At 40.8% G+C, this 13,770-nt stretch overlaps 1 protein-coding gene across 1 annotated transcript; it reads left to right on the top strand.

Annotated features, from left to right (window-relative positions):
- Positions 1–159: 159 nt before the first annotated feature.
- Positions 160–12,889, top strand: znf292a (zinc finger protein 292a). The gene is made up of 8 exons (XM_034859211.1): positions 160–352; positions 2,943–3,097; positions 4,337–4,415; positions 4,781–4,916; positions 5,070–5,272; positions 5,494–5,630; positions 6,067–6,208; positions 6,337–12,889. Exons 1-8 carry the CDS (start codon positions 203–205, stop codon positions 12,460–12,462), a joined length of 7,128 nt encoding a protein of 2,375 aa, XP_034715102.1. The 5' UTR covers positions 160–202; the 3' UTR covers positions 12,463–12,889.
- Positions 12,890–13,770: the final 881 nt, after the last annotated feature.

Genomic DNA, 13,770 nt, shown 5'->3' with positions numbered 1-13,770 from the left:
AAACATTTCACGTTCAGTATGTTTGCGGAGAGGGATTTTGTGTCAATGTAAGGCCATGGATGCTTTGTTGACATCAGGGGTATAATACATCCATGTGTATGTGGAGCACACTGTGTGCTCTCCCTTCCCCCTCTGCGTGCGCGTGCGTGTGCGAGTCTGGCAGCGTAACATCTGTGCGTACGCGGTCGTGATTGTTGTGAAGATGGCGGAGGGGGAGACAGAGAAGGAATATGACACACGGAAAGCTATCGATGAGCTCCGAGAGCGGTTCCAGGATTTGACCACAGCTTTGAAAGAGGGCTCGAAGTCTCCGTTGGAAGCCTCCCTGCATTTCTGCCAGGAGTTTTGCCAGGTTAGCCCGTTCTCCTGCTGCTCATCCCGGGGAGCCTGCAGCCCCTCTGGCTTCCTGGCCGAGGATGCGCGTCTACGTTTGCTACAACAATGTAGCTAAGGGGCTAGCTGCCTAGCTAGCAGCCTGGCATTTCAAGATGGGGAAAAAAACTCCTCCGTGATTTTCAGCCATTTTCTCAATGATGTTTGTCTGTGGCATGAACTTATTTGCAAAGTCTACCTATGAGTGCGACGAGAAGTCACATCAATGTGTGCGCGCCGTGCATGTATTACTCGTATTTTCCAGGCCAGATCGCTAATAGCAAATTAATGTAGCTAGCTGGTATGCAGGGTCCCCCTGCCCTGTGCAGTGGTCATGCTGTGCAAAAAATGGGTAGCTACGTTAGCGAGATTTTACACAGCGATTGCATTGATATGCACTGAATTATACGCTTGTGTTCTCCGTGAAACATATCATCCAAACGATTTAACGCTGCATCCCCATGCAGGTTTTAGTGTAAAAAGGGGTTACTTTTGTGAAGCTGTTTTATTGTACGGAGAGATCAATGATTTTTTTCTTTCAAGGTGCTAGCCCAGGCCTTTTGCACTAATTAATCCAGCTAACCACATCAGCGAAGATGCTTATTACAGTCATATAGCCAGTTTCAGCTAAATATGTTGCATTGATGTCAGTGTTATAGCAACCGATGTGCCTGCAGATGGCGGAGACAGTGATTTAAAAGGGAACGTGTAGCAGTGGTCATTGACTCCATTACACATCCTTCTCATTAATTTGCCCTGACCACGAAAATATAAAGCGAGGTCTCCTTTTAGCTGATATCACACTGATACTGCAAGGATTACTGCCACTGCACCACGTTAGTTTTAAGTCTTGGTTAGTTTCTATCCCACACTAACCGGTAGTGAGGAATTCATTCAACTAAAAAGTTATTTAAGTGAAAGGGGACGAGCCTCGGGCTGCATGCTATAGTTGTGAGCAGTTAATTCATGATGGAGATTAGTTTCGTAAGAGTACAACTCTTCCACGTTACAACGGAGTTATGATCTGTATCAATATATTTGTGTGTTGGAGGAATTGAGGGAGTTTTCATTGATTAAGGTTAGGCGTTTTTTTGTGCTGGTTTATAAGGAAAAAAGAGGGAGGGATTAATAAAAAAAAGTTTTGTTTTTCTTGCTGAGACACACATAACTTTGGAGCTTTGTGGTCTTTGTGTTTACATCTTATCTATATTATGTAAATAGTATACTGTATATTATTTTTTCTCCCACCCTTGATAGTTGAGAGTAAGACTTTTATTCTTCACTTAAATGTTAGCTGTGGCTTTTTGAAATCAAAGCAAACCACAAAGTCAAAAGTTTATGACTATTTACACTCAATATAAAAAACTTTTACATCCTTTTCAGTACAAAGGAATTCGATTTTTTTTTTCTCACTTAACATGTTTGATTTTAAAACTGAATAAAATACATGAATCGTGATTATAGAGTCTACATTCTGTTTTTTTACTACCAAGGCCAACATATTCTAGGCTTATATTATTGTTAAAAGGCATCACTAAACGTAATTTATCTATATGTAATTACACCTGCACAACTGCTGAGCTAAATAAAGTACCAGAATACAAACAGTGGCTTGCATAAGTTTACACACCCAAGCTAAAGTTGACTAAAAAGAGGAATAAAAAAACATCTTTTGGAAATTGATGCCTAAATGCTTTAATTACTAAAGATTAGGAAAATCCAGCCTTTTAAGAACACCAATTTTCTTCGTGAATGAATAATGTATTGTAAATAATTAAATGTTCTTCCTTAAAATACAGGGGGCATAAGTATACACAAGCCTATGTTAAATTCCCATAGAGGCAGGCAGATTTCAGATTTCTTCTTATGAAATATCCAGGATCCATGATACTATGCATCCTTATAAAGTTCTCTTGGCTTTTGGAATTAAAATAGCCCCATATCATCATATACCTTTCACTATACCTAGAGATGGACATGGGGAACTTTCCATAAGATCATCTCTTACTGTAAATCAAACTAGCTTTTAAGCTGACTGAAATAAAACCATGCCAATCTTAAATATTAAACAAGGACATAAACTACTACTTATGCTTAACAAATAGGCAAAAATATGGCTAAACCCTAACTTTTATTTTTGTTTTGAATTATTGATTCATCTGTTGGTTTTCAGATTAAATGATTATTCTCTGGGTTTATAACATATTTATTTGTTCATAAAATGTCAGTAAATAGTGAAAAATCCATATCACAATTTCCCAGTGGAAAAAAGGTAATGTCTCCAAAATAGTTTTTTTCATCCAGGCAGTTGCAAAATCATTTACAATGAATGAAAAGCTTCATATTCCTCACATTTGAGAAGCTAGAAACAAAGAATGTTTTGCATTTTTGCTTGATGGAGGAGTAATTGTTTTCAGTGCTAAAAAAATACATTATTTATCTATACACATGGTGTTTGTTTTTACAAACTTGTATTTTTATTTTTCCATTTTCCAGGTATTTTTTCAGCCTTCTATTCTATACTATGATTCCTTTTTTTATTCTAATTGTAGTATTTTTATGTTTTCCAGGTCCTTGTGGAACATGCTGGCCGTTGGAAAACTGATGAAGATCCACTGCCTTTGCTGGAGGTCTACACTGTGGCCATCCTCAGCTTCGCTAAGGCTGCCTCCTGTCTCTCCTCCGAATGTGAAAACGTGCCACTCCTACTTGAAAAGTTAGCACTGTGAGTAGCAACTCCAACATGTGTGTCACTGGAAATCCGATGACCTTCAAATCCTGCGTTATTTTTCATATTCTTTCTAACAACATCTTCCCTATTAACTTGACCCGTAATATGTGTTACACATTAATTACACGTATAGCTTTAAATTGTATGTTGGGGAAAGCATCTTCATTAAGTCTCAAGTTTCCTTTAGTAGTGTAAAGTAGATTTGGCAAAGATAAAGATAAGATAATTTGTTTATTAGTCCCCAATGGGGAAATTACTGTACTACACTCTGTGTACACACTTTTTGTTAGTACTCACACACAGGCCTGAAATACACACACATGCTCAGGACCTATACATGCACTATACATGGAGAGATGTCAGAGTGAGTGGGCTGCCAGCTGAACCAGCGCCCTGAGCGGTTGGGGGGGTACGGTGCCTTGCTCAAGAGCACCTAGCAGTGCCCAGGAGGTGAACTGGCATCTCTCCAGCCACCAATCCACGCTCCCAACTTTTTGGGTCCATACGGGGATATGAACCAGTGACCCTCCGGTTCCCAACCCAACTCCCTATGGACTGAGCTTTGGATGTGCACATGGCATTAGAACTAACGTTAGTTCGCCATGCAGTTCCACTGGTGTAGTTTTGTTTTTGGCCAGCTTGTCATAGGTGCAAAAACAGACAGTGATCTTACAAGAAAGCTGCACAATACTTGACAATAAGAATTAAACAAAACACACCCACATCCCAAAGAAACGTTTTGAAACAATAAAAAAAAAAACAGTGCATAGGAACTAATGCACTATTCACACAACGCTCTCGGTGTAGTTATGAAGGCGATGTCCTTGCTGCTGAATAGAAATGTAGGCTGCCTCTGGGGAGGTACCTGCTGGGGAGCTTCGACATATTTAGGATGAGCTACAGACTGTACTTTGCACATGTAGATGCAGGAGATGCAGTGTACACACCAGAAGAAGATAATCCGATGCAACAATTGTTAAGACAAGGATATAACATTTTTTGTAAATAATATATCACTATAACTGATCTAGCCACTCTGAGCTGTTTTTTATTAATACCATATGAAAAACAAAAGCAACTATTTGATATCACCTACACATACCTGAACTGATGTAACTAAAGTGTCTCTCTCTTTGTGAATAGTTATTCTTGTATGGTTACCCTTAATTTGTGGAATGTGTTCACATCCTTGACCTAAATGTGGCTTTAAAAATGACTGGGTTGGATTCACAGGAGCTGTGCGGAGCTGCTACTCTTACTGCCCCAGCATGTCCCTGGTGCCTTATGGGAGGAGTTCCAGTCCTCCATGAAGGTCAGTATTCCCAAGGACTTTTTCTGAGGCTGTACTTTGCAATAATAGCACTGAAAAGTTGTTTAGTAAATTTGAATGCATTTGGTTTAGCTCATCATTGAACCATAAGAAAAAAAACCAATAAAAAACAACAACATATTAGCTGAATATTTGGATCTGTGAGTTCTCTTTACAAGAATGACATTTCATGAACTGTTCTTTTCACTGCTGCTTTTGAAGAAATGTAAACTGTTGAACGGTGACACGTTCATTACAGTAGCATTGTCATAACAGTTATTTTATACTCATGACTGTCTAACATTTAGTATGACTCACTCCCGTTTTGGAAATTAGGTTACTACATCTTTATTTATTATCTGTTGCAGTTGGCACACAGCCTTTTGCAAGAAAGTGGGAGCACACAGCTTTGTCTGCTCTCAGTTCTGGCGCAACAGGACGGCGTCTGGTCCAACACCACACTAAGCAGCATCCTGTCCAATCAAATCCCTCAAACTGAGCAAGGTTAGTTCTTATTGGGTTTGAACCTGCTCCACGATGACTTTTAAAACTGTAATTTCCTGAAATTATAATTGTTCAATCTATTATAATTGTCTACATCTAATCTGCAGTTTTTTTCCCTTTTCCCTCTGTCTTTTTGTACTTTTTGTTTTGTAGTTCGTGAGTATCTTGAGTTGGAAGGTGCCACGCTTCTGAACATGAGAATAAAGCACCTAATCAAAGTGGACAGCGTTGATAAAGCTGCTGTCCTCGCAAAGATGTGCTCGGAGTATCCGGGATATGAAGGAAAAGGAAACTTCAAGCAAACCTACTTGCTTTGCATCTGCATGGCAAAAAGTCAGGAACAGCTAATGGAGGAGGTAAGAAATGACACACAGAAACACAGTTCCCTGTTCACACAAGGTTATTACATTCAGTGATGGTATATCAGGTTTTAAGTTCTTTATCCTCATCATATGCGCAACACTTGCAGACACCCAGTTATCTCAGTCAGCACTTGTGTGAAATTTGATAACAGAATCTCCCAACAGCGTTGTCATGTGTCAGATAGTTATTTGATTTCTCTCTCTCTTTCTAATAGATTGCGTCAATAGAGTGTAAAGATGCTCTTGAAATGATCTGCAACTTGGAGTCAGAGGGAGATGAGAAAGGAGCTCTCTGCTTATGTTCTGCCTTTCTCAAGCGACAGCTTCTTCAAGGAGATGTTTATTGTGCCTGGTAAGTGTTTCAGTTTGTTTCAGATTATTACTTTTAGAAAACACAAAATTACTCTGAGGAATACAGTGGTCATGGAACAAATATATTATGCAATTTACTTTCATCCATGAAGCAATCTCTTTAAAAAAGCATGTGCATGAAAGATACCCTCACTGTCGAGCATATGCAGAGGCTGACTCAGTGTTTGAAGGTCCATGTCTCTTAATAGCTTAGTACTTGAGGGAAGATGTGCATGTGAATAAATGACTCACTGTCTTTAAATTTAGTAATAGTTAAAGTAAAAACTATGCCATACAATTATAGATTTGTGGCTGTCTGTAGTCTCAATATATGTACATATTAATTCCAGTAGAGTAATCAGAAATTAATTGGAAGATGAATCAATAATGAAAAGATTGGCCTTTTGTTTAACAGTTGTGTTTGTGATGTTTTGCAGGGAACTCACACTGTTCTGGAGTAAGCTACTCATGCGTTTAGAGTCGTCAGCTGATGCATTTCTTGGACACAGCAAAGAGATGGCTCTTCTCTGTAGAAGCGTCTGTCATATTCTGTTTCTAATCAAAGTCATCCAAAATGAGGTAATAACAATAGTAAACAAATTTGTAACTGATAGCAGAACCATTACACACAAGTATTGACACCAACAGTGACTCACATGGTACTGCATCTGTAAACCTGTGGCATTTATGTTGCTTTTTCTTCATAGGTTGGAGAGGTGGGGCTTCCAGTGTGTGTTGAAATGTGCATTCAAGCTCTGAAAATGACATCCAGTGACCATAAAGATAGCAAGTCCACCATCTGCAAAACTATTTCCTGCCTCTTGCCAACTGATCTAGAGGTTAAGCGTGCATGCCAGCTGACCGAGTTCCTCCTCCAGCCTACCGTTGACTCTTATTATGCTGTGGAGTCACTGTACAACGAACCCGACCAAAAGCCCGAGGAGGACGGGAGTTTACCAGTGCCCAATTCTTTACGCTGTGAGTTACTGCTGGCCTTTAAGACACAGTGGCCTTTTGATCCAGAGTTCTGGGACTGGAAAACACTGAAACGCAACTGCTTGGCCCTGATGGGAGAGGAGGCTGCTATTGTGTCATCTATTGACACACTCAATGACACAGATGAACAAGAGGTGGAAGGTGCACTTGGCAAACCCCCGGAATACAAAGACCTGGAGGACTTTCTGCTAACCACTACAAATGAACTCAATGAAATCACGGATGAAAGAGAAAAAAACAGAGAGGCTAAAAAACTTCGGGAGCAGGGTTTTGTGTCTGCCCGGTTCAGAAACTGGCGAGCATACATGCAGTATTGTGTTCTGTGTGACAAGGAGTTCTTGGGTCACAGAATTGTTCGTCATGCGCAGAAGCACTTCAAAGATGGAGTGTATCTTTGTCCAATTTGTGCTGACAGTTTTGAAACTAGGGAGGTTTTAGAGCCTCATGTAGCATCACATGTAAAGCAATCTTGCAAAGAGAGACTAGCTGCAATGAAAGCTGCTAGAAAGGTAACCAAACCCCCTCATTCACCTAAAAGTCCATCGAAAAATTCAAAAGTTGCTGCTATGGTGAGCATTAGTCCTGTTAAAATTGAGTCTCAAATTGGCCAACAATTGGCGACTCCTGTTAAGATAGAACAAACTACATCTGACACAAATATAAGTCAAGACTGTTTCTGTCCTGTCAAAAATTGTTCCAAGGCTTTCAAGTTTTTCCGCAACCTCATGGCTCATGTCAGATCTCACAAGGACGACGAAGAGGCCATGAGGTTTTTAGAGATACAAAAACAGAAAGTGGTGTGCCAATATTGCAGACGACAGTTTGTTAACGTCAAACATCTTAATGATCATTTGCAGATGCACTGTGGCACTAAACCATACATCTGCATACAGTTGGATTGCAAGGCAAACTTTAACTCCAATTCTGAGCTTCTCATGCATAGAAAAACACATCCTGAATTTAAAGCTCAGTGCATGTTCCCTAACTGTGGCCAAGTTTTCAGTGAGGCCTACCTGTTGTATGATCATGAGGCGCAGCATTACCTTACCTACACCTGCCAAACAGATAACTGTGGCAAAATATTCTACTCACAGTCTCAATTCTTGTCTCACCAAGAGAACCATAGTACAAATGATGCAGTTAACAATTTGCCCATCACATATCAAAACTTTCCTGAGACTCCAAAAGTAGAACCACCACCTGAGAGCACCACAAGCCTTGAAAGGATTAATACAGACGTATATATGAAGGAGGCATCAATGGTAAACACATCACCATGCAGATTACCAGAGCTTGCTAAAGAAGCTGTTACTGTGAGAGTGAAACACTCGATTGAAAGAATGCTGAATTCTGAAGCACATCCTGAAATGAAAGAACCGGAGAAATCCTACACTCCACTGACAAATCCCACTTCAGCACCAGCTGGTGTCGAGTCAGCACCGGAGGCCCTTCCTGCACACGATAATGTGGCTGGGCAAGGTGAGATCCCACCAGTAAATCCTTTACCAAGTCCACTCAACCCTGTGGCAAGTCAACAGGAAGAGGGTCTTAAAAATGTGCAAGGCAATGATCTTCCAAAAGTGGTTCCACAAATAATTTCTCCAAGTCAAATCAAGACAGAAGTTCCTTCTTGGGTGCAAGGATATCCTTCCAGCACTGCAACTGTTGGAAATGAGGAGAACCTGCATTGCTGCCCATATAATGAATGTACAAGGGCATATAGTACAAACAAAAGTCTGTCTAGGCATGTAAAGAAGCAACACCCTGAAATATTTGAAGATTGGAAATTGGCAAAGAAATATAACAAAGTGTCCAAAATTACTGCAAAAAAGGTACCAAGTGGACCAGCTTCATCCAATCAGACTCAACCAAACCAGGGAAACACGCTGTCAAATCAGCCAGGAATACTATGCAAAAAACCTGGGATGCAGCAAATGGATTACCCAATGGAATCTTCAACCTCACCTGCCCAGTGTTATCCTGGATCAATGGAGCCTGTGCCCATCACTCCAATGGTGAACCCCACACTATACCCGCCATGGGGAAGCCCAAATATTCCCAGCGGAATGATGCAGTCAGACATGTCCCAGTCATGGTCTTCACCTCCCATGAATAACTGCTATCCAGATACCTTCAACATGAATGAGTACCCCCCTCGGAGCTATCCTCAATGGCAGGCAGACCCTTATCCAACCACGGCGTCTCTCCCTACTGATAGAGATCATCCAATGGCAGCTATACATGGTCCCTCCATGTCCCACGCTCCTTCAGATTCAAGTTTGATGTCTCAGTATGTGTCCAGTTCGTTGATGCTTGACAATGGAGGCCAAATACATAACGGAGGGCATCAGTATGGACTAATGCATCCAGTAGTAGGCACTGGAGACAGCGTAGATGTGGGAAAAAGGAGTGCAAGTATGACAGCCCAGTTACATAATGAAAACAGTATCTCCACAATTGATAGTCTCCCTGAAGGAAGTTACCACACTCCATATACTCGGAGTGAAAACTCTTGTCCTACTCAAGACTCGTCAGTTGATATTCCCATTAAATGTCTGAGCCCAGAGGCCGAAGTTTCATCAAAAGCTATAAACGAAAGAATTAAAACAGAGAATGTGCCCACTCCTGGTTATGAACAGATGGATAACTCTGTGGATGGCATGCTCAGTCCAAACAGTGTCATTCACACAGATTTCCCTTACGAAGAAGACTGTCCTATTGCAGACTGTGAGCCTACCCCTTCAGAGGAAAAGGCTGGTGACCCTGACATGCAGAAAGGAAAACGCAGCAGGTTGAGCAAGCGAACCAAATGGCCAGCCATCATTAAGGATGGCAAAGTCATTTGCAGGAGATGCTTCAGAGAGTTCTCAAGCACCAAGTCTCTCGGGGGTCACTTATCTAAACGCTCACAGTGCAGGCCTGTAGAGGAAATTGACCTAACAGCTGATCTGCCAACATCTTTTCTTGATTTTCTCAATGACCCCCATGTCCCTGATACTAATGGAGCAACATTCAACATGTCAAATGGGGATTTCTCACAGGAATCCTGTAGCTTGACCACTTTGACTTCAGCCATGGTGTTAAAACAGGAGCCCCAAAATTCAAATATAATGGACTATTCAAACGCCACATCTGTTTCCCCTGAAATCCAGCATCAGAAAGACGGAGTGTTGGCTAATCCAGCCCTCACTGTACCCTATCAAGAGGATCACTTGATGGAAATTTCACATGCCTTTCAAAGGTTGGATTTGATTGAGGCTGCACAAGGGAAGATGCGGAGTGCTCTGTTGTTAGAACAAAATGTCAGTCATTGTGATACAGCCCACAACGTTGAAAAAAGTAAAATACTGAGTAAAAGTGAAGACAAGCCCTCTGAAAAGATCCCCAAACCATTTAAATGTGACCAGGATGAGTGTGAGTACTCATTTATGACAAAGGAGGCGTTATTCAAACACTTGTGTAGAATGCACGATTACTCTAATGATATGATAGAAGAACTAAAAAAAACCCCATCCAAACTGTCTCCATATCCTTGTCAGATTTGCCCCAAAACATTCACAAGAACGACCGGTTTAAGAATTCACTATGAAAAAGTCCATCGATTGTCAAAGGCAGAAATGCAGAAACTAAGAATCAGTGCTCGAAACAGGCGTGCATTTAGACTGAACAAAGATGACGTGTTTAGCTGTGTGACCACTGATGCCAACACCAGTCGGACGACACAGTCTGCGGTTGTATTACCTGCTATAAAACAAGAACCACTTGACATTGCAATTGCACCTCAAGCAGACAATGAGAACAATTCAGAAGTTCCTCAAATCACCTCACCAGGAGATGTAGTTAAACAGGGCTTCATGCCTGAGGTTTCAATTGTCGCACAACTACCAACACCTCAAAACTATATGACTGATGGGTCGTTCTGTGAAGTGGCACCATCAGCTCATGAAAAAAGTAACCTAGAGCAACCAGTAGTGGCTGTTGTACACAAGAGTCCAGACTTGAAACAAAAATCCAGTTTGCAAGAGAAACTCAGTCCGGTTGGCAAAGCAAACGAGCAGCAAGGACGATCAGATGCGTCATTTAGCAAAGTAAAGGAGCCAATGTCCAGCCCTTCTTCCACATCCGTTTCATCCTCCCCAGAGAAACCCAGCAGCTCCAAAAACACACCAACGAAGGATGAACACCAGAGGAAAGAGAAACCTCAGAAAAAGTTGAGCCTCAAAATGTGTGAAACGGACGCCTACAGTCCATATAGACCATATCGCTGTGTTCATGAAGGATGCACTGCCGCATTCACCATCCAGCAAAATTTGATTCTCCACTACAGGGCCATGCATCAGGCATCCCTGCCTCCCAGCAAGCCTGAAATGGACACCGAAAAGACAAGTGTTAATAATGGACAGGAGAGCCCTCAGAGCATAGACAAAGATGATGAAGTCAGGTGCCAAGTGAAAAACTGTTCACGGGTGTTCATGGGAATCACAAGGTTAGTGCAGCATTACCTCCTACTTCACAAGTTTACCCGTGACAAAGCCACTGCCATGATGGCAAGTATGACCATTGGGACGTTCAACTGTGACCGGTCGGAGTGCGCTCTTCCCTTCAACTCTGTAGAAAAGTACATTGAGCACATTAAGAATTACCACAAGGAAATCGCTATCTCCGAGAGCGGTTCAGTTGACCAGACTTTCAGGTGCGAGTACGAGGCATGTGACCGCGTTTACACTACAAAATCCAACCTCCTCCGTCACCTGATAAAAAAGCATGAATATGTTTATGATCCTAAAACAAGTGACGGAAGACGGACTAAATCAATTGGGCTCTTCCCAGGGGTTAACGGAAAAGAGAATGTTGAGAACAAGTTCAAAGTGAAGAAGAAAAACACTAAAAAGAAAGAGGGGAAGTCCATTGAACACTGGACTAGTTTTGGAAAGCCTACACTAAAATCACACGATGAGGCATCAGCCATGTGCACCAAAAAGTCCGCTCTGCAGTACCCATGCATGATAATAGGCTGCGATGCAGTGGAGCGGGCTGAAAAAAGTATATTTAAGCATTACACCACTCATGGCCTCACAGAAAGATACATTGAAGACCACAGGAGCCAATTCATTTACTGTAAAAAGTGCTCACGCGCCAGATTCAAAGATTCAAGCAAATCAGAGGGCGTGTCAAGCTCAGATTCTGAGGAGAAAGAACTTGATGACGGCGAAAAGCCTAGTGACCAGAAAATCGATGAGCTGGTGGATCGAATAGGTCAAGAAGACAGCAAGCTGTCCAACGATGATAGTGCAGAATCTCAAGCTTCCACTGGGACAGAAGGTGGAGCTAAAAGAGGCCGCCCCAGAAAGCCTGCACATCCTACACCAGCTTGTCCAGAGAGGATGCAGACCCTTAGGAATCGTTTGACTGTTAACAGTTCAAGAGAGAACTCAAATCCTGGTACCCCTACAGCTCAAGAACAACGTGACGACGGGGTTATGCCAGGGTCTTTCAAGCCTTTAGGACTCGAGGACTCTTTCCTTAAGTTCTTGGAAACCTCAGAGTCAACCCACTCTTCCAAACGCAAATTAAATGACAAATCTAGTTCTGAACTGCCGTCCAAAAGACACCAAACTACCAAACAGAAGTCTCCCATGAAAAGTAAAATAAGTGATGAATTCAGAGGCTGCGAGAATCTAATAGACTTCAGAAATCCTCTTAATCTGAAATCTGTGAGCAATGTCAAAATTGTCGTGGATAAAACCTTTTCAGACGGTGCTGATCTTTTGCTAAAGCAGTTACAAGACATGAGGCCAATAGTCATAATAAAAAAGTGGCTTTATAGCCGATCATAGCCCAATATTTAGTTTTCAACTCAATCTCACTCAGGATTTGAGAGGTTATGCTGCAGAATGGTGTTTGTTACTGCATCACATTTCCAACTGTTAACAGTAATGGTCACAGTTAACGATGAAATGGCCTATTTTGTACTTAATGAAAAAATGTCTTGGATGATTTTAAGTATGTATGTTAGCTATAATAACCAGGTAATCAATAGGGCATAGATTTTAGATCCTGTTTGTATTTATGCTTAGTACTGAAGATGTTTTTTTTTTCTTTTGCTAAATGGAGACTTTTAAAGAAAAACTGTTTTTATATATCCCTATGGGATTTCAAATTCTGTTTGTATTTATTTTATCCTTTTTCAACACTAGTAGACCTATCTGTAATATTTACATGTCTTCCACAAAGTGTTCAATAAAATGTTACTGGTTTTTGTAACATATTGTGTGCAGATCTTTTTTGTGTTGCAGGTTTTTTTTAATGTCTTATTTGTTTACAGAGTCTGCACGATTTACACATTTACTGGACTTACTGGACTTGGAAAATAAAGAAGCTTTCTTGTACAAATTCAGTTTTTTATTATATGCATAGAAACCACAAGAAATCTATCGTGTGAAATTGTAGTTCCAAAGCGTGTACAAATTAATGTAATAACATGTTTTTATACATTAATAGACATATGTCTGATGTGGTGTAAGTACAGACATCCAAAACAGTATACAATATGCACAATGCTAACTAAAGACAGTAGTATTAAGAAAGACAAAAGGAAGTCCCTGTTTTGAGACCTCATAATCACACACTTGACACACTTAACAGCCTTCACAAATAAAAATGTGCCTGCATCTATAGGAATTTAACATAGGGGTATGTATGCCCCTTATGCCCCGGTATTTTAAGAGAGAATATTCATTTATTTACAATACATTATTCATCCACAAAAGAAAATTGGTGTCCTTGAAAGGATGGATTTTCCAAAACTTTTTGAATTAAGACATTAAGATCAATTTCCAAAAGATGTTTTTTTTAATTATTTTTAATCAACTGTAGCTTCTGTCATCTTGACATGCTTGCCATTTGAATCTCAATAAACGGGACACAGGAAACGGTCTTGGACCTGCAGTGAGGCCACAACAGGGAAACCAATAGGGGAAACCAGGGATGCTTTAATGGGTCGGGAGTGTTCAAGATCAACAGTGTTTAAAAGAAATCCACCGCCATTAGAGAGAGAAATAACGCAATTAAACTTAACCAAGTCTAAAATATTTAAGGTTTTTGTCATATTTAATATGGTAATGAATATGGTTAATCATGCCTGA

The sequence above is a fragment of the Etheostoma cragini genome, chromosome 20 (assembly GCF_013103735.1).
Source record: "Etheostoma cragini isolate CJK2018 chromosome 20, CSU_Ecrag_1.0, whole genome shotgun sequence".
Taxonomy (NCBI): Eukaryota; Metazoa; Chordata; class Actinopteri; order Perciformes; family Percidae; genus Etheostoma; species Etheostoma cragini.
This window is presented reverse-complemented; position numbering and strand designations above follow the sequence as displayed.

Bases quoted from the DNA above. Each gene is read 5' to 3' on its own strand.
- znf292a (XM_034859211.1), top strand. From the start codon at position 203: ATGGCGGAGGGGGAGACAGAGAAGGAATATGACACACGGAAAGCTATC. The intron at 353-2,942 runs GTTAGCCCGTTC...TATGTTTTCCAG, and splicing joins TCTGCCAGGAGTTTTGCCAG to GTCCTTGTGGAACATGCTGG. The intron at 5,631-6,066 runs GTAAGTGTTTCA...GATGTTTTGCAG, and splicing joins GGAGATGTTTATTGTGCCTG to GGAACTCACACTGTTCTGGA.